Consider the following 21,724-nt stretch of genomic DNA (forward strand, 5'->3'; position numbering starts at 1 on the left):
CTGGGAAGTAATGGACAATGTCCTTGCAGTTTGTAAAAGTACTATCATACTGTTGCTTCTTCTACATCAGGGGTGTCAAACTCGATTTCATTGAGGGCCGCATCAGGGTTGTGGGCACATTGGAGGGGTGGCAGGGATGGGATGGCCATAGCTAGGGTGGGTATAGCCAGGGTGGGCATGGCCAGTTTAACATCACTCATTGAGGCTCCGTTTTTGGCCGTGACGGCCTCCTGCAGCCCTCTGCCAGCGAAAAACAAAGCCTGGGGAGGCCGCATGTGACCCCCCTGGGCTCCGTTTTCAGCCACGATGGCCTCCTGCAGCCCTCTGCCAGCAAAAACGGAGCCTGGGGAGGCCACGTGCGACCCACCTGGGCTCCATTTACAGCCACGATGGCCTCCTGCAGCCCTCTACCAGCAAAAACGGAGCCTGGGGAGGCCGTGCGTGACCTACCTGAGCTCGGTTTTCAATGATGATGGCCTCCTGCAGCCCTCTACCAGCAAAAACGGAGCCTGGGGAGGCCGTGCGTGACCTACCTGAGCTCGGTTTTCAATGATGATGGCCTCCTGCAGCCCTCTGCCAGCAAAAAGGCATGCAGCCTCCCCGGGCTCTATTTTCACTGGCAAAGGACTGCAGGAGGCTGTCGTGGCTGAATTGCAACCCTCCCGAGCTCCATTTTTGCTGGCAGAGGCACCATGGGCCAGTCCTTCACTATTTCCAGGGTGGCTGCACAGGCCAGATCTAAGCACCTTACAGGCCAGATGCGGCCCACCTGGCCTTGAGTTTGACATCCCTGTTCTACATTCTAATTTATCAGAGTTTTCATCTTCTGATATTGAACAGCTTGTAAAGCAGAGAAGGAATGTCACATGACCTTCCACATGATGGTAGCTGCAGTCTCCATCATCCTATATACCCGTGATGGCGAACCTATGGCACAGGTGCCACAGGTGGCACATGGAGCCATATTGGTGGGCACGCGAGTGTTGCCCTAGCTCAGCTCCAGCGCACATGCACGCACCAGCCAATTGATTTTCAGGCTTTCCGGTCCCACCGGAAGTCGGGAAACTGGCTGTTTCCAGCCTCCAGAAGGTCTCCAGGGGAATCGGGAAGGCTGTTTTTGCCCTCCCCAGGCTTCTAGAAAGCCTCTGGAGCCTGGGGAGGGGGGAAAGGCCTACCGTGCCCACTGTGCCATCGTGTGCCAAAAGCAGTGGGAAGTGTGGGGAGGTCATGTGCGCATGCGCAGGAGAGCGGGGCGCATTGAATTATGGATGTGGGCACACGCACCCGCAACTCCCCATGCTCTCCCTGCTTTTGGCACGCGACGGCAAAAAGGTTAGCCATCACTGCTGTATACTATTAAGCATAGTGGTTGAGTTTATGGAAGTTGTGCTTCAGCTATTATTGTACATCCAGAAGACTCCGTCTTCTCCTCTGCCCTTGTCTTAAAAGAACTCTCAACATTTTACAGATGCACACACTTACAGTTAAAATGACCATGCTAGAAACTGAAGGAGGAGGATAAAATATAGTAGAGAAACAACACGCGAAATAACAATAAGTGGGCTCAGTCCCCAAAACGCTCTACAAAAGAGCTCTGTTTTAAGTTTTTTGCAGAAGGCCATCAGAAAGAGAGAGAGCCAAACTAATGTCAACCGGGAGGCCATTCCAAAGGGGCGGCACTGCCACAAAGAAGCGACTTCCCAGAATTGAGGAACCACAATCCCTCTCACCTCCTGGAAGTGAGGAACCACAAGCTGCTTCTTCTGGAATAGTTGTGCAGCTCCAGCTGATTCTAACTGGAGAAAGCAGTCTTGGAAGCAACCAAGTGCCAAGCCATAGAGGGCTCTATTGATTGAAACCAGGACTTTAAACTGAACTTAGAAGCTTATTGGCAACTCACGTAGGGGTTGTAGCACATGCATCATGTGCTCCCAATGACACAAATTAGCGAATACAGAGGCTGCTGCAATCTGGACCCTCTGCAGCTTCCAAGTAGGTTTTTAAACAGTCCCAAGTACAGCAATGCAAGAGAAGGCTAGTAGGCTAATGGGGAAGGCATTTTAGGGAAGTTCTTTCACCCCAGGTAGATCACAAGATCACGTGAAATGTTAATACCACTTTATAATGCCTTGGTAAGGCCACACTTGGAATCCTGCATTCAGTTTTGGTCGCCATGATGTAAAAAGGATGCGGAGACTCTACAAAGAGTGCAGAGAAGAGCAACAAAGATGATTAGGGGACCGGAGGCTAAAACATATGAAGAACGGTTGCAGGAACTGGGTATATTTAGTTTAATGAAAAGAAGGACTAGGGGAGACATGATAGCAGTGTTCCAATATCTCAGGGGCTGCCCCAAGGAAGAGGGAGTCAAGCTATTCTCCAAAGCAGGGCCAAAGGGCCAGACAAGAAGCAATGAGTTATTATTATTATTATTATTTATTCTATTTCTATACCGCCCTTCTCCCGCAGGACTCAGGGCGGTGCACAGCCAAAATAAAACATTGTATACAAAATTTAAAAAACAATTTAAAAATAATTAAATAATTTTGGCCCAAATAATTTAAAACAACCCAAATTAAAACCGAATCAATTAAAACTGAGAGGACGGGATCAAGCCAGCCCAGCTAGATGGAATAAGTGTGTTTTTAGGGCCTGACGAAAAGTCCGGAGGTCTGATATCGTGCGTAACTAGTTGTGTCTAAGGGCTGGCCATGTTTGCCAATAAAGGGACACAGGCAGTTCTTCCATGGAGCCTGCTTTGGAAATGATTCTGCCTGTGCAACAGCAAGTATGATTCTGTGGTACTGACATTTCACTCTTCTCTTCTCCTTTTCTTTTGGGGATTAGTCGATCACAGTGGCACACTCAGCGTGAGCATACCTTTACGTTCTCCTCTGCGGGTCTCCCTGGGAAGAACGTTGACCATTCCTTGCTACTTTATCGACACTTTGGGGCCAGTCACCACAGCTCCCAACACCCCACCAGTGTCCCCAAGAATCAAATGGAGCAAACTATCTGAAGACAAAGAAGTTACCCTCCTAGTGGCCATGGATGGGCAGGTACGGATCCACTCTGCCTACAAGGAGTCTGTCTCTCTACCCAATTATCCTTCCATACCAACGGATGCTACTTTGGAAATCAAAACACTCCGGTCCAATGACACTGGGATCTACCGCTGTGAAGTCATTCATGGTATCGAGGATAGCCAGGACACGGTGGAGGTGAAAGTTAAAGGTGAGAAAGCAAATCTTCTTTACTCAGTGGTGAAATCCAATTACTTTTACTACCGGTTCTGTGGGCGTGGCTTGGTGGGCATAGTGTGGCTTGGTGGGTGTGGCTTGGTGGACATGGCAGGGGAAGAATACTGCAAAATCTCCATTCCCACCCCACTCCAGGGGGAAGGATATTGCAAAATCTCCATTCCCACCCCACTCTGGGGCCAGCCAGAGGTGGCATTTGCTGGTTCTCTGAACTACTCAAAGTTTCCGCTACTGGTTCTCCAGAACCTGCCAGAACCTGCTGGATTGCCCAAGGAGGGCAAAAACGCCCCCTCTGCCATGGTGCAGAAGGCGACTAGGCCATGCCTGCCATGGCCACACCCACCCAGCAACCAGGCAGAGAACCCCATGCTAAAAGTTTTGAAGCCCACCCCTTGTTAAATGTCAAACTTGATGTGAGAAGATCACATTTTTTTTTCTCATAGGAAGATGGCAGTGCTAAGAAGTCAGCCATTTGACCATTTTTGCCTGAAAATGGTTTTAGATTTTGTCATTCACCTCTATGGATATGAATGGCTCAAATTACAAGCACACATCGTACAAAATTTGGCTGCTCTTGGGGGAACTAGCATCTTGTAGATATTCAACCCTTTTATTAAGCTAGGCATCAAAATATTGCACCAATCCAGAAGGTGGGTTAGTTCAAGTAGCCAAGTGAAGCCTGTTGTGTGAACTGAACCAATGTGTTTTCCAGGGATCGTGTTCCATTACAGAGCCATCTCTACCCGCTACACGTTAAACTTTGAGAAGGCAAAGCAGGCATGCATCCAGAACAGTGCAGTCATTGCAACTCCTGAGCAGCTCCAGGCTGCCTACGATGATGGCTTTGACCAATGCGATGCTGGTTGGTTGTCTGATCAAACAGTCAGGTAAGCAATTGCCAAGGGTTGGGGGGTGAGGGGATGTTGTATACCATTTCGTCCAACACATCTGTCAGGCGCGAAGAATTGGAACCACACATTAAATTCCAGTTAAGATGATGCATTGCTCATGTCTATACACAAGAATCTAGTCAACAAACAGTCATCGCTAAATTGGCACAAGATAGAGTCAGTGGAATTCAAGAGGGGTTGGATTTAGACCATTTGTGGGAACGTAATGACTCTAGACTGAGTCCATTCTTGACTCCTCCACCTGGCTCTTCTTGCTCGTCTCCTACATCATCTGGGCAAATTAGAATACATTTCCATGTTCCCAAGCCAGGATGGAGAATAGCAATAGGAATAGCAATAGCACATAGACTTATATACAGCCCTCTCTAAGTGGTTTTACAGAATCAGCATATTGCCCCAAAAATCTGGGTCCTCATTTTACCCACCTCGGAAGGATGGAAGGCTGAGTCAACCTTGAGCCGGTGAGATTTGAACTGCCGAACTGCAACTAGCAGTCAGCTGAAGTAGCCTGCAGTACTGCACTGTGCCACCTCGGCTCTTATAGAAGCCTGGCTATATGCAAACACAGGGTAAAGAATAATCATGGTGAAATGTTAAATGGTGCTGTGGGTCAGCAATTAGAGAAGGGGTAGGAATTTACATGTCTTGGCTGTCTCCTTCCTGTCCAATTGATGAGAACTGGAGGCTTTATAGCAGGTGAGGAATCGGATTTCTCTCTCCACACAAGTCTGTTGGCCTGGATAATGTTAGTGGAAATTCAGGAAAGAAAAATGTTTTGTTTTGTTTTTTTGTAAAAGCGTGGGTGCACTGCCTATAGATCCGCAGGTGTCACTGAACTACTTCTCCCACCGTCCCTCGCAGATTGGCTTGCTTGCTGTGAGTTGTAGTTAAGTGACTTCCAGAGGGTTAAGTTGTGTATAACTCTGCTGCAAGGCAGAGATGGGCAACTTGAGGCCTAATCTCTGAGATTGAATCCAGCTCCAGAATCCAGTTATCATGGTTTCCTATCAGTTAAAGGTAGGAAACCCATTGAGCTACAGTAATAGCCCTTGGCTTAACCAAGTTGGGGGGGGAAAAACCTAAAACAACTGAACACAACAGAATAACCAAGTTGGAAGGAACCTTGGAGGTCTTCTAGTCCAACCCCCTGCTTAGGCAAGAAAGACTATACCATTTCAGACAAATGATTGTCCAATCTCTTCTTAAAAACTTCCACTGTTGGAGCATTCATAGCTTCTGGAGGCAAGTTGTTCCACTGATTAATTGTTCTAACTGTCAGGAAATTTCTCCTTAGTTCTAGGTTGCTTCTCTCCTTGATTAGTTTCCACCCATTGCTTCTTGTCCTGCCCTCAGGTGCTTTGGAGAATAGCTTGACTCCCTCTTCTTTGTGGCAGCTCCTGAGATATTGGACAGGGGTGGGTTCTACATACCTTTACTACCAGTTTGCATCATGCCCGTGCCCTTCTGTGCATGCACAGATCACTTATGATGACATCCAGGTCAGTGTGTGGAGTCTCCCGCCGGTTTTACTACCGGTTCTAGCGAACCGGTCTGAACCGGGGGCAACCCACCACTGATATTGGAAGACTGCTATCATGTCACCCTAGTCCTTCTTTTCCTTAAACTGGATATACCCAACCGTTTTAGCCTCCAGTCCCCTAATCTTCTTTGTTGCTCTTCTCTGCACTCTTTAGTTTATTAGTTTATTTAACTTTCCAGAGTCTCAACATCTTTTTTACATCTTGGCAGCTGAAACTAAAAGTTTCTCTCAAATAAATAAAAAAATCTGATCTTTACCCACATGTCTCGATCATCATGGTCCTAGACGCCTTGACGTGCTATACACAGCACCTGGCAGTGAAAATATCCCCCATTCGTAAATTTGTCCCTCTGAGTCATAATCCCAAATTCTTTCTGTTTTTCTGCAGAGGCAGAAGAAACAATCACAGCTTGCAATTCCATGTTTTTCTTTTTAAAAAAAGAGAGAAACATTACTATCAGAGCTTGGAACAAGAGTTTCCCTGAGGGAGAAATTTCTTACTTTTATGAACAAAAAAAATTATGGGATGGACAATTTAAAGAAAGAAAATGGAGCTTGAAAACAGTGAGAAGAAGCCAGAGAACTGAGTGGTGGAGCTCATTTGTCCACAAAGTGAAGGTTCTCCATGTTAGTTTTTCAATTAACATAAAAGCTATCGTTCCAAATTCTCCTTCAGTCTCAATCATCTTTTTGATTTTTCTGGAAATTATTTATATCCCGGAATATACTATTTCCTTTCTCTGTCCTCTCCCCGTGAAAATAAATTTTCCTCTCCCTAACTCTTTTATTAAACTAGGTACCCAATGCACCATCCTCGAGAAGGTTGTTATGGTGACAAGGATGAATTTCCTGGAGTGAGAACATATGGTGTTCGAGATACAGATGAGACATATGATGTCTATTGTTATGCACAGGAAATGGAAGGTAGTGGTTTCTTTTTATACTCAACACACTTATATTCTATTCCTCAGCTAGAAGTCCTTAATGATAGCTTGTGCAGGTTTTAAACATTGCTCAACTATCTGAGCAGCAAAATAAACACATTGATTTGATGTGCTTTTAGATGCTTTTTAAGGTTGTGAGGCTCTTTTCCCAACTTGTACAAAGATTATTAAATGGGAGTTCTTGTCTTCTAAAATATTGGGAATATCTTTGGATTTAATATACCATCGGAGGCTATGTTAATCGCAAAGATCATGGACTGTGCAGAGGCAGACAAACTTACCGGTCTCTTGCGAGATAGACAAGAATCGGGGTTGTATATGAGTTGGGACTGGTGGTATGCTTGGCTGCAAGAAAGAAACCTGAAGAAGAATGTAAAATAATAATCTCAATATGATTGTGGGTAAATATTTATAAAAATATTGTATGGTAGTTGGGAATTTTTTCTTCTGGATACGCCTTCTATTTTGATTTTGCCTTAATGGAGGTTTGTGCTATTGTCAGGTGAAAGCTGATGTTCTAAACTCTATATGTATTATGTTACTCTCTGCAATCCTATCTATATTGCTATATTTTTTTCTTTTGTATTTTTTAAATAATTTTCAATAAAAATTTAAAAAAATAAAAAATAAAATATTGGGAATATCCGCAATACTCAGGAAGGGGACTGTGGATATTTTAATCAGCACAATTAAAAGCAACATCAAAATGTTCAAGGCCGATCAATGGGAGGACCACTTGAAGCAGTTGCAGAGCAGCTGTTAAGATCAACCAGTTTGATCCACCAACAAAGCAAAGATCCGTCTTGTTCTTCTTTGTCCATTCCCCTTATCCATCCACAGATACCTAGTCAAGAGTTCCATAGAATCAAGAGTTCCACGGAATCTAGAAACTAGAGTCACATCTTATCTAGATAATAATGATATCAAAACACTCATTTCTGGATGACTTCTCCAAAGAGCGATATGGTTTGCCTCCAGAAGTTGCAGGTGCTCCAACACTGGAGGTTTTCACGAAGAGATTGGACAACTATTTGTCCAGAATGGTAGAGGGTTTCCCTGTCTGAGCAGGGGTTGGGTGAGAAGATGTCCAAGGTCCCTTCTAACTCTGTTATTCTGTTCTGTTTGTTTGGGGGGTGGGAGGACAGGGAGATTTTTTTTTGAAGGAACTGACCTCCCTTTTCTGAATTCCGAAATTATTTTTGGAAAATGAGCCACCTCTAACGTTAAAGGAAATTAATAAGTGTCTGGGGTCTGTTGGCATCAACTAGATATCACAAGTAAATCTGTACTATAATAACTCTACCGTCAACACCAACCCTATTCAGAACATTTTCTAGATTTATCAAAAACTCTTATTTTTCTTACTTTTTAAAATCCTGTACTCAAGAATCTGAAAATAGCAGATTTGGTACCCTGCTTCTAATTTAATCCTCTCAGCAACCCATGGAGATACATTATGCTGAGAGAAAAATTGGTCAAAATTGTATAGGAAGTGGCTGGTGGGCTTTATCGTTTAATATTCCGGATTCATCTTTAGGACTGAATGAAAAAGGTTGAATTTGCAGGTAGCAAACTTGGGGAGGAGGGGGCAATTTGCAGACTATTCCCAGGGAGACATAATTCTCTTTCTACGGCGTAGCATCTGAGTAGTTAATGAAAATGTATTATAAGTGAGAGAAGGAGCAAGCTGAGGAAGGAAAATCTTAAGAGAAAACGATAGAGGACACCTGTTATTCTTTTCAAATGGATCCAACGGGGAATAACCTCAATCATTATCCATGTTTGTCATTGTGGCTATGACTGATAAAAATGGGTGGGGTAGTCTTAAAATGATAGGGGCTGTCATTTTTCCATGGTCCAGTTCTTAAGAAATCAAGAGTTCCAAATTATTTATATATTTAGCGTATGACAAATACATGGACTACAGAGGTGGGATTCAGCCGGTTCTGTCCAGTAGCGGTGACTCTGGGAGGCTCCTCCCAACCTCCCAGGTGTAATGTGAGACCACTGCACATGCGTGAAAGGCTGTGCACATGCGCAGAGGAGCGCATACTCACATTTGCGAACCGGTAGGGAAAGTAAGTGAATCCCACCTCTGAAGGACTTATAGTAGTCCAAATGTCTAGTCCACTCAGCCATTCAAGATCGGGGTGGACTATGTTGAAAAAAAATCAGGCATTGGGTCAATGTAAGCTCCTTTGTTGTCCTTTGGGCCTGACAAGGCCCGTTTTGTTTATCCGTTGCCATGTATTTAAAGAGCCAAGAGTTCTACAAAGATGTCTGACTGCCAACTGTCATTAACTGTCAATTCTTCAATGTAGTCTGGCTCCCAATTGTTGCTAATCGTTTGGTTCACACTTCGGTGGTATCCAGGGTGCACCACGAGGAGGAGAACTAGCATCCCATCCCAAGAGTTCCAATTTCTGTCCATTCTCAGAAATGCGTTTTCTAATCAGGGATAGTATTCACTTACCTTCGCTACCAGTTTGCAAATGGGAGCGTGGGCACACGCGTGCGCACACTTTGCTTGCACGCGCCATCTCTGCACATGCACAGAGCATCAAAAATGGGGCGTGATGATGTCTGGGTAGGTGGGCGGAGCCTCCCGCAGCCACCGCTACCAAATCGCCCGAACCTGATAGAACTGGCTGAAATACCACTACTGTTTTCTAATCCATTTTCACGTCCAATGTGTTTTCCCTCTGGACTCTTCAGTCCCTGTATATAAGGAAAGATAATGGATAGAAAAGTCTAATAAAGCTTCTCCGTAGATGGAAGGGGGCACCATTGGGCAGCTAATCGGTGACAATAATTGTGCGTTGTGATTGCAGGCAAAGTCTTCTACGCCACCTCCGCCGAGAAGTTCACCTTCTCAGAAGCAGCAGAGAAATGCCATAGTCTTGGGGCACGTTTGGCAACAACAGGAGAGTTATATCTGGCCTGGAAGGATGGGATGGACGTCTGCAGTGCTGGCTGGCTGGCAGACCGCAGTGTCCGGTATCCCATCAACAAACCAAGTCCCATCTGTGGTGGCAACCTGGTGGGCGTACGTACGGTGTATCTTTACGTCAACCAGACAGGGTATCCTTACCCTCATTCCCGCTACGATGCCATTTGCTACACTGGTGAGTAGAAACAGAAAGAGGCATTGAGCTTTTTTTCCCATTCTGTCTCCATTTTGGCAGTTCTTTTTTCCTATATTTCATGCTACCTTCGGCTCCCCACCATCTTAAAAAAACACACACACACGTGCATTTCTCTTCTCTCAAATATGCATTTGTGTGTCAACTTCCTCCTAAAATAAGAGCCGAGGTGGCACAGTGGTTAGAGTGCAGCACTGCAGGATACTTCAGCTGACTGCTAGCTGCAGTTCGGCAGTTCAAATCTCACGGCTCAAGGTTGACTCAGCCTTCCATCCTTCCGAGGTCTGTAAAATGAGGACCCAGATTGGTTGGGGGCAAGATGCTGACTCTGTCAACTGCTTAGAGAGGGCTGTAAAGCACTGTGAAGCAGTATAAGTGCTCTTGCTATTGCTAAATGATAGTCCTGGAACATCCCTAAAATGGGTGAGGCCCCTATTGTGATTTGCTTTACCAAAGCGAATAACTTGACGGTTATCTTCTTTGTGCTTTAGATGTTGGCATTCATGTCATCCATGATAATATCACAGATGACTCTGGCGATGAATTGGGCAGTGGCTTCACCATCCAGACATTCACTGAGACAGATATTGAGTTGGAGCTTCCACGCAACACCACCGAAGAAGAAGCTCGAGGAAGCATTGCAACCTTGGAACCGATAGACTTTACTACCACTACCGTAGAGGTGGATGAAGCCATCACAGAAACCCCAGATCTCTTTCCAACAGGTTTCACTGATGAGACCGAGAACAGGACTGAATTTGGGATCTGGGAGGACTTAGAAAATGGTACTGTCTCAACCCTGGATACACTCTTCCCAACCGATATCCCGGAAACTACATCAGAGGAATATATTTCATGGCCTACTGCCACAACAGAATCTGAATCAGCCTCACCATTTACAGTAGAAGAGCAAATCGTGCCAGGGACAGCTGCTTCTGCTGTTGATCAAGTCCCTCGGAAACCCACTTCTCCCACAGGTACACAACCAAGGCTGTTTTTCAATGAATATTTCGCCTTCCTACAGCAATGGCCAAAATTGTGGAAACCTTTTGGGAAAAAAGTGTATTTTTGAGGTTTGGTGGCTAATAACACCACTTTTGGGGGGGTGGGGGGAGTTTCAAGATAATCCTATTCCACTGCTGGAATGGCCTGGGAATAGCCCAGACCTTAACCCAATTGAAAATCTATGGAAGCGACTAAAGAAACTGGTTAGTCAGAAGCGACCCAGCAATAAAACCAGTTAATAGAAGCAATCATCCAATCTTGGTTTCACATGATAACAGCTGCAGAACTAAAAGACTTGGTTCGCTCCATGGGAAGACAATGTAAGGCCGTAATTCATGCTAAAGGTTACACAACTAAGTATTAGCTGACATGCTGAAAAAATTTTTATATCTCGTTTTTTCTATGTATTTCACTTTTCTTCTTTACACCGTAACTGCTATTCTAATAACAAATCCTTCATAAAAGTTATGGCATTACATTCTTGATTGAATTATCTTTCCATTGATATATAAGTGGTGTTATTAGCTAACTTAACTTTTCCTAAAAGGTTTACACAATTTTGGCCACTACTGTATATAGTAAGGTGAAGCATCAAGCTGATGAATCGACAAAAATAATAGAGAATTCAAAAATAATAGGCAAAAGCACTGAAGTGATTAGCATATTATTATTATTATTATTATTATTATTATTATTATTATTATTATTATTATTATTATTATTATTATTATTATTATTATTATTATTATTATTATCCTGCATGGTTTGGAATCAGGTTATCGGAAGGACGGTTTTTTCCCAGTTACATCTATCTACCTGACCCATCAGAACAGGGAGGCAGGGAATGTTGCAAGTCCCCTCTCCTAAGGAGATACCTCTGGTGAGAGTGGGACCCAGAAGAAGAGCCTTTTCCATTATCCCCATGGAAATTAGACTGGCCCCCATTTTGACAACTCTTTTGCAAAGTCCTGAACACCTGGTTTGGCCAACGAGCCTAAGGAACCAAGAGTGGGATGGAGCCCATCAAGTGGCTTATCTGATTTATTGTTGTCGCCAGGGAGGTGGGATGGGGTTATTGTCTTTATTGTTTGTTGGATTTTATTGTATACTAGCTGATAACCTGGCATTGCCCGGGTATTTATTTATTCCAATCCTGTATTAGACAGGAAGAGCAACTTCATCCTGAGCCCTGATTTCAGCGAGAATTAAATTAGTTAAAAATGTTTTCCCTCTATCCCCAGAAACATCAAGTAAAATAATACCACCTTGTTGTTTTTGCTAGCTGATCCATGATCATTTGGTATGCTTTTTGCTGATCTTGATTTAGAAATGGCTTCTTGTCCAGAATATATGCACTAAGCTGTTTGACGTTGTAGTTCTTTTCTCGTATGTAATCTGCAATCTCGGCAGGCTGAGTTGCAGTAATGTTTTATTGATCATGGCCATACATTTGCTGTCAAGAATAATCAAAACCTTGTTGAAAATGTCCGGACCAAACATAATTTCTTATGTTGGATTTTCCCCCTTACCAGAGGGATCCCCCTTGTGGAATACTTTAAAGCCATTACTATGGCAACTCCACTGTGCTGCATGGTAGAAGCCATTTTAAGGCAGTACAGTAGAAGCCACTTTAAGGCACAACAGGCTGTATCTTAACAGAACTCACACCCAGAGGGGTGTTAGGGGTGTCTTCCCCCCCCACACACAGTATTTTTTTCCAGAGAGTAAGTCATTTGTGTACCAAGTTTGGTTGAAATTGCTTGAGGCATTCCAGAGTTATGCTGGAACATACAGAGAGAGAGAAAGAGCCATATATATATATATATATATATATATATATATATATATATATATATATATATATATATATATATATATTATATATATATTAAGTATTTTTCTGTCGAGGCACCTGGTCTACCCCAGCATGTGGGAGGGAGCATACTGCATCCCTTTCACCTTTCAGCTCCAATCCAGGAGTCCTCAAGCAGTCGCATTCACCACAAACCATTTTATACCAAATTTATATTTCGTTGATAAAGAAATTGCTTGAAATAGATCTATACTAGCAGCCATATAAATTCTGTTCAACAAACAAACAAAGATTACTCAAAAGCATGGCCAGAGAGAAAGGTTTGGGGTCCTTGCTTGTAGGTTCAGAGTAGGAGCGATGTCCATGAGAATGCATTTCATGACTGGAAGAGAGGAGACAGGAGATGATCTTGCCATGTGCAGGACAGAGTGAGCATTTCTGAGCCAGGTTTCTAACAGGTTGAAATCCCTGCACTAAGCCATGAAGATCAATCTAAGTCACCTCATTGAGCCAGGTTGTGTGAACATGGTTTCTGGGCTCTCTTCCTCACTCATTCTGCATCTTCTAACTCTCTCCATACTTTTTCCCTTCTTCTCTGACACCTTTTCTCTCTTCAGTTTTTCAACATAGGTGGATGCACGATAGAGTCCACCAACAATCTTCATGATTCTTTCCTGAGAAAGGAAAGAGACCCAATCTCTACTGAGATTTTGGAAGAGGATGTTTTTAGAATTATAGAATAGCCGAGTTGGAAGGGACCTTGGAGGTGTTCTAGTCCAACCCCCCGCTTAAGCAGGAAACCCTATACCATTTCAGACAAGTAGTTATTCAACGTCTTCTTAAAAACTTCCAGTATTGGAACATTCACAACTTCTGGAGACAAGTTGTTCCACTGAGTTAATTATTCTAACTGTCAGGAAATTTCTCCTTAGTTCTAGGTTGCTTCTCTCCTTGATTAGTTTCCACCCATTGCTTCTTGTCCTACCCTCAGGTGCTTTGGAGAATAGCTTGACTCCCTCTTCTTTGTGGCAGCCCCTCAAATACTGGAAGACTGCTATCATGTCACCCTTGGTCCTTCTTTTTATCAAACTAGACATACCCAGTTCCTGCAACCGTTCTTCATATGTTTTAGCCTCCAGTCCCCTAATCATCTTTGTTGCTCTTCTCTGCACTCTTTCTAGAGTCTCCACATCTTTTTTACATCATGGCGACCAAAACTAAAGGCAGTATTCCAAGTGTGGCCTTACCAAGGCATTATAAAGTAGTATTAACACTTCACGTGATCTTGATTCTATCCCTCTGTTTATGCAGTCTAAGAACTGTGTTGGGGGTTTTTTTTGGCGGCTGCAACACACTGCCAAACAAACCTTTTAAGCAAACCTTTTCCAAGTGTTTGCACCACACAGGAACTCTACCCTCCTCCCATATGAATCAAATGCCAAGAGTTGTACGAAATACAGGAATAACTCCCCACAAAATATTTTATTTTGTTTGCTTAATTACCACCTGTGTGTCCTATTTCTTTTTCAACCCACTTCCTCCTTCTGTTCTGCTGATTTCTCTGCAGGTGTTATTTTTCATTACCGGCCATCCACCAACAGATATTCCCTGACTTTTGTTGAAGCTCAGCAAGCTTGCCTAAGCAATCATGCTGTTATTGCTACTCCAGAACAACTACAGGCTGCCTATGAAGAAGGATACGAGCAGTGTGATGCTGGCTGGCTGAACGACCAGACAGTCAGGTAAGGCCCTGGGCTGATGGCTGAGGAAGGAAAGTACCACAAAGAGAGATTTTCCTCTCAGCAGATCAGATTTTTCTGTCTACTTTAATCAGCCTCTGGGTATTCCCCATTAAACAGGATTACCACTAATTTCTATACCCTGTTTCCCCGAAAATAAGACATCCCCTGATAATACTTACGAGACCGCCTCCTGCCACCAATAGCCTCTCACCGACCAGTTCGCTCCCATAGAGAGGGACTCCTCAGGGTGCCGTCGGCCAAACAATGTCAACTGATGGCCCCCAGGGGGAGAGCCTTTTCTGTGGGGGCACCCGACATCTGGAACGGGCTTCCCCCGGAGTTACGAAACATCCAAGACTTACGCATATTCCGCCGTGCCCTGAAAACATTTCTATTCCAACAAGCTGGTCTGGCCTAACTCTCCCTTTTTAATTGGCTTTTAAGCTGGCTTTTAAATTGGGTTTTAAACCTCTTTAGATAAATTTGGATGTTTTTAATCTTTGAGCCTAAATTACTTAATCTGTTTCTTAATAGTTTTTAACTTCTATATGTATTTGTATTTATTATGGCTGTTCACCGCCCTGAGTCCTTCGGGAGTAGGGCGGTATACAAATATGAAAAATAAATAAATAAATAAATAAATAAATAAATAAATAAATAAATAAATAAATAATAAGCCCAATTGGGCTTTTGAGCGCATGCACTAAAATAAGCCTTTCTCTCCCCCCCCCCGAAAATAAGCCCTCCCTGAAAATATTTAATCGCAGAGCTGGAAATCAGGTAAGACTTCAAGAGGAGCCCCATCTTGCTCCACCGCCCCAAAATAATAAGACTTGCCCAAAAATAAGGCCAAGCGCTTATTTCGGAGTTCAAAAAAATATAAGACAGGGTCTTATTTTGGGAAAACACAGGTAGATTCTATTATTGGGACGCCAAGGAAAAATTTCCCCATATTATCTATCTGGTTCCAAGAATAGAGACCCTGGAATATATGGGATTCTGTCCCAAAGGTGCTTTTTTCAGGAGGCAACTGCACTTTCTAGTTTTTCTTTGAAGACGTTTCGCTTCTTATCCAAGAAACTTCTTCTGAGCCGAAGAAGCTTCTTGGATGAGAAGCGAAACGTCTTCAAAGAAAAACTAGAAAGTGCAGTTGCCTCTTGAAAAAGTACCTTTGGCACATCCATGACCTGGATGACTGAGAATCTCCATAGACATATGGGATTCTGTATATATCTCTCCCCATTGGTCCTCCCAAAGATTCCACTGGACTAATTTTCAATACAAAATGGGGAGCTGCATACAACACACATCACCCAGTGCTAAATTAATCCATTTTTGTTAGGTCCCCGTGATGTCTTGGATCTTACACTAGCCAAATTGGTTGAGCTTGCAGGAACAAGCCACCTGTCCAAAAGACTAAATAGCATTTAAATGATATGGTGTTATGTATAAGCAACCAATGTGATCTTTATTGCCCTAGGTATACCTGTTATGGAAGCCCAATCAAGGATTAATTGACTGTGTCTAATTGATCAGACTATAATTCAAATATAATTAATCACATTTAATTTTCTCCTGGCCTTCTTGAATGCAATGCTTGTGTGCCACTTAAACTCCAATGCCATTCCTGAGCTTGGAAAGGTTTGTGCACCTGGATCAGTCTTCTGTGATCCTAAAAAAATGAGAAGGCTTAGCCTTCTACATGGACAGGCACATGGTGGCTCAGTGGCTAAGACACTGAGCTTGTCGATCGAAAGGTCGGCAGTTCAACGGTTCGAATCCCTAGTGCCGTGTAATGGGGTGAGCTCCCGTGACTTGTCCCAACTTCTGCCAACCTAGCAGTTTGAAAGCAGGTAAAAAATGCAAGTAGAAAAATAGGAACCACCTTTGGTGGGAAGGTAACAGCGTTCCGTGTGCCTTTGGCATTTAGTCATGCTGGCCACATGACCATGGAGACATCTTCGGACAGCGCTGGCACTTCGGCTTTGAAACGGAGATGAGCACCGCCCCCTAGAGTCAGGAACGACTAGCACATACATGCGAGGGGAACCTTTACCTTTTCCTTTAGCCTTCTACATTTTTCCAGGCACAAAAAATGGATTTCAATGGAAATTCCATCAGGAGAGTTCCCGCTGCTGATTAAAATAATACAATTGAGATTCAAGTTTATAAATTCAGTTGAATCTTACTCCAAGAGGTTCTTCCTGGAAAATGATGCTTGAAATTCTAAGTAAAGACATCATACCAATAAAGGAGAATATCTGTAGCTCAGGGTTGAAAAGAGGGGTTCGATGCTCTCTGAGCTTGCTTGTTTTCTTAATGCCACATCTGCAAGAAAACAAACAAGTTCAGAGAGCACCAAGGACCCCTCAAAGACATAATACTTCTAAAACCTAAACCAAGGCTTTGAAGCACTGGTATGGGACTCTGCCTACTTTAGAGTTACCAACCCACCCATTTCTTTCTCTCCAGAAAAATATTTACACCCACCTTGTCAGCTCACAGGAGAGTTTCAAATTCTTTAAACTGCAGTGAAGGAGCTGCCAATGACGTACTTTGCAAACCTGAAAGGAAATGCGTTTGCTCTGGCTTAAGCATTTTCTTGATTACTAAGTATATTTTCTCCCCCGCACAAATTTGGAAGGCTGCTTCTATTTATTTTTATGTTTTGTTAAATGTATAAGGCTGCTTGATGGCAAGGAGCCTCTTAAGTGGTTCCCAATTGGTTTAACGGCATATCGTCAAACAAAACAGAAATCAGTAAGAATGACAACAGCACACATTAGAGCAGTGTTTCTCAACCTCGACAACTTGAAGATGAGTGGACTTCAACTCCCAGAATTCCCCAGCCAGCTATGCTATGCTGGCTGGGGAGTTCTGGGAGTTGAAGTCCACTCATTTTCAAGTTGCCAAGGTTGAGAAACACTGCATTAGAGGAATACAAAACTTAAAACTAAGAAACAATGCAGCGTAATAGGGTTGGAAGAATTTATAAACTCGAATCTCTCAATGCAGGTTTGCAATGATTTTGAAATCATGCAAAATGATGAATGTTGTCACATTCATTTTAATTTTGTTCAGCGAAGAGATTGATAACGTAATAGTGGGCCAGCTGAGGAACTTGGTTCAGATCTGCCAGTTGTGACCTCGCCAGGTACCCAGAACTGAAAGCTTTTGGGCGGACTATGAAGTATTTCCAAAGGTGGTCAGCAAACTACAGCTTTTAACGCTTTATCCATTAAGTACAGGATGAAGGGATCATAAAATTTATTGAGTTAATGAAATATAAATTTATGAAATAATTTTAGTCTCATTTACTTTGGGAATGTAGCTCCAAACACATTCCCAGAAAGCTAAGTGCAATCCTTACACTGAAAACCCTGGCTACCAACCTGCCTTCTATTGAGGACCTGTATACTGCATGAGTCAAAAAGAGGGCTGTGAAAATATCTACAGACACATCGCATCCTGGACATCAACTGTTTCAACTCCTATCCTCAAAACGATGCTATAGAGCACTGCACACCAGAACAACTAGACACAAGGACAGTTTTTTCCCGAATGCCATCATTTTGCTAAACAAATAATTCCCTCAACATTGTCAAACTATTCACTGCATTTCTATTAATCTTCTCATCGTTCCTATCACCCATCTCCTACCACTTATGACTGTAACCTTAAGATTTATATTGACTGTTTCCTAATATGATTTGATTGCTTATTTGTTCCCTATGACTATCATTAAGTGTTGTACCTTATGATTCTTGATGAATGTATCTTTTCTTTTATGTACACTGAGAGCGTATGCACCAAGACAAATTCCGTGTGTGTCCAATCACACTTGGCCAATAAAGAATTCTATTCTATTCTATTACAGTAGTAGCCAAAATTGTGGAAACCTTTTGGGGGGAAAAATGTATTGTTGAGGTTTGATGGCTAATAACACCACTTTTTTTTGGGGGGGGGGGGAGTACCATAAAATTATATATCAATGGAAAGATAATTTAATCAAGAATGTAATGCGATAACTTTTATGAAGGATTTGCTATTAGAATAGCAGTCACAGTATAAAGAAAAAAAAGTGTGAAACACGTAGAAAAAAATGAGATATACAAAAATTATCACCATGTCAGTTAATACTTAGTTGGGTAACCTTTAGCATGAATTATGGCCCTACAACGTCTTCCCATGGAGTGAACCAAGTCTTTGAGTTCTGCAGCTGTTATCATGGGAAACCAAGATTGAATGGTTGCTTCTATTAACTGGGTTTTATTGCTGGATCGCTTCTGACTTATAACTTTTCACAGAATACAGATAATTGAACAAACTTTGTTGCATTACATTCTTGATTAAATTATCTTTCCATTGATATATAATTTTATGGTACTACACCCCTCCCCCCAAAATGTGGTGTTATTAGCCATCAAACCTTAAAAATACACTTTTCCCAAAAGGTTTCCACAATTTTGGCCACTACTGTACATGATCCTAGCCCACCTAAAGCATTTCTCAACTATGAGTGAACAATTCTGAGACCTTTGATGATATTTCTCCCTGTTGGCCAGGTATCCCATTGTCGTTCCACGCAGCAAATGTTCTGGAGACAAAGAAAACTTCCCTGGAGTGAGGTCATATGGTATGCGCCCAGCATCAGAAAAGTTTGATGTCTACTGTTATATTGAAAGACTGAAAGGTATGTTTACATTTATGGGACCTTCTGGAGAAGTGCTTTATTCATATCTGATGTAGTCATGGAAATAGGGATGGACAACATTTTAGTTTCAATCTCCAAAGAGGAAGGAAGGTAGAAGCAGTCAACAACATCTTAAGGTGTGAAGGCTGAAGTGCTCTGAGACAAAGACCTTTCTGGAGACCAGGAATATGACCCGAAGAAAGGTTCATGAAGCGGGTTTCAGAGCAGAGAGGATATTTATTTACAGGAAAAGCATTGTAGAGATAGATACAACCTAGAGCAGGGGTTGGCAACATTAAACACTCAAAGAGCCATTTGGACCCGTTTCCCACAGAAAAGAAAACACCGGGAGCCACAAAACCCTTTTGACATCTAAAATGAAGATAACACTGCATATATTCAATTTCTCACCACATGTTAAGCATACTGGTAAACTAGTCTCATCAGCAGTGAAAGCAAATGAGTCTGCCCACGTACCATTAAACGTTCTGCTTTCTTCTGAAACTTTTCTTGGATTTATCCATGGTTGGCCTCCCGGGGGTTGAAAAGCTCAATAAATCACGTACCAGTGGGTGTCACACATTGGCAGTTGTGACACATATTTTGAGTGACAGGGAGCCTCAGCAGAGGGGTGAAAGTTCCACATGCGGCTCCAGAGCCACGGGTTGCCGACCTCTGGCCTAGACCCTAACTAAGTACAGCCCACTAAGAAGAAAGTCAAAAGTTTGAGCTTTGTTATAAATGTGTCCTGGAAGAAAAACAGAACTAAGTGACTTCAGATTAGCAATCACTTAGACCCGTATTTCTGAACCTTGGCAACTTTAAGACGTATGGACTTCAACTCCCAGAATTCTCCAACCAGAATTCTAAGAGTTGAAATCCACATATTTTAAAAGTTGATCATGTTGAGAAACGCTAAGATAAAGAGCAAGCAAAAGGTGAGGTAAAGAGGACCTATTCTTATCGGTAGGCCAGGAAGCCTTGATGAATCAACACATTGGATTTGGACCTCCCATAACACCAACTGCATCCATTTATGGGATTTTTCAGCTGCTTGGAGGTGTTATGGATATATGCCAGATCTATGCTCCATAGAATCTGGGAAAACTTGAATCCCAAGTACTATGTTTATTTATTTGTTTGTTTGTTTATTTGTTTGTTTGTTTTAATTTGTATACCGCCCTTCTCCAGCAGGACTCAGGGCAGTGAACAGCCAGAATAAAACAGAACATACAAAATTTAAAAACAGTTTAAAAATAATTAAATATTTTGGCCGCCATTTAAAACAACCCAATTAAAATCAATTCAATTTAACCAAAAACAGTGGGATCAAGCCAGCCCGGCTAGGTGAAATAAATAAGTTTTCAGGGCCCGACGAAAAGTCCGGAGGTCTGGTATTGTATGTATCTCTGGGGGGAGGTTGTTCCAGAGGGTGGGCGCCGCCACAGAGAAGGCTCTCCCCCTGGGGGTCGCCAGCCGACATTGTCTGGCAGACGGCACCCTGAGGAGGCCCTCTCTGTGCGAGCGAACTGGCCGGTGGGAGGCTATTGGTGGCAGAAGGCGGTCTCATAAATGTTGCTCTAATGCAGGTAGGATCTCACCACCTTTCATTCATTATCTGTAGGTGAGGTCTTCTTTGCAACTCAGACGGCACAATTCACCTTCTTGGAAGCCCAAAGATACTGTGAGAGTCAAAATGCGACCATGGCTTCCACTGGACAACTCTACGCTGCCTGGAGACTAGGCCAGGATAACTGTCAGGCAGGCTGGTTGGCTGATGGAAGCCTCCGATATCCCATTGTTCATCCCCGCCCTACCTGTGGTGGAGAGAAGCCCGGTGTGAGAACGATTTACTTGTACTCCAACCAGACAGGATTCCCCGACCCACAATCAAAGCATCACGTCTTTTGCTTCAAAGGTAAGGAACTGCTCCTCTTTCTAGAACTAGGGAAACAATCTTTTCCATCCAGAATTTAACCTTCCTTCCTTTATATCAGGGGTTCTCCAAACCTGGCAACTTGAAGTCTTGTGGATTTCAATTCCCAGAATTCCCCAACCACCATAGAGTTTGGAAACCCCTGCTTTATATCATAGAACATAGCATCATAGGGTTGGAAGGGACTTTGGAGGTCTTCTAGTCAGTCAAATAATTTAACAACCGGTTCTCTGCCCTAATGATCAGCTGGATGGGCATGGCCTTGGAGTGTGACAGGCAGCACTCGGCCTTCTGCACCCCCCTGGGAGCAAAACAGGCCACGGGGGGGAGAGATGCCACCCCCTCTGCACCCCGTTTTGTGCCTAGGAGGCCTCCCTGAAGCCTCCTGGGAGCGGAAACGGGCCACAGGGGGACACACCACACCCCCACACTGCATTTTTGGCCTAGTAGGCCTCCCTGCACTTACCTGGAAGCCAAAATGGGGCCCATGGGGACTCCTGGAAGGGGCAGGGAGGGACCAGCCAGCAATTTAACTACCAGTTCACCCAAACCGGCCTGAACCGGATAAATCCCACCACTGCTTCTAGTCCAACCCCTTGCTCAAGCAGGAGACTCTATACCAGGAGTCTCCAAACCAACTCCAAGACACCCAGACTCAAATTCCAAGAATTCTCCAGTCAGCCAGAATCGATTACAGTTATTCCTTGACTTACAACAGTTTGTTCAGTGATCATTCA

The 21,724-nt window shown here is 43.3% G+C and overlaps 1 protein-coding gene across 1 annotated transcript in view; it reads left to right on the forward strand.

Moving 5' to 3' along the window:
• ACAN (aggrecan) overlaps window positions 1-21,724 on the forward strand; it is a 56,084-nt gene that overhangs the window by 140 nt on the left and 34,220 nt on the right. Inside the window, exons 2-9 of the mRNA XM_070953286.1 lie at window positions 2,848-3,234; window positions 3,973-4,147; window positions 6,508-6,635; window positions 9,487-9,780; window positions 10,290-10,775; window positions 14,184-14,358; window positions 18,924-19,051; window positions 20,676-20,969. Coding sequence (XP_070809387.1) covers window positions 2,848-3,234; window positions 3,973-4,147; window positions 6,508-6,635; window positions 9,487-9,780; window positions 10,290-10,775; window positions 14,184-14,358; window positions 18,924-19,051; window positions 20,676-20,969 — 2,067 coding nt within the window. The remainder of the gene's footprint in view (window positions 1-2,847; window positions 3,235-3,972; window positions 4,148-6,507; window positions 6,636-9,486; window positions 9,781-10,289; window positions 10,776-14,183; window positions 14,359-18,923; window positions 19,052-20,675; window positions 20,970-21,724) is intronic.

Source organism: Pituophis catenifer, unplaced genomic scaffold (assembly GCF_029215685.1).
Source record: "Pituophis catenifer annectens isolate HBS135680 unplaced genomic scaffold, rPitCat1.0.hap2 SCAF_14, whole genome shotgun sequence".
In the NCBI taxonomy this organism is placed as follows: domain Eukaryota; kingdom Metazoa; phylum Chordata; class Lepidosauria; order Squamata; family Colubridae; genus Pituophis; species Pituophis catenifer.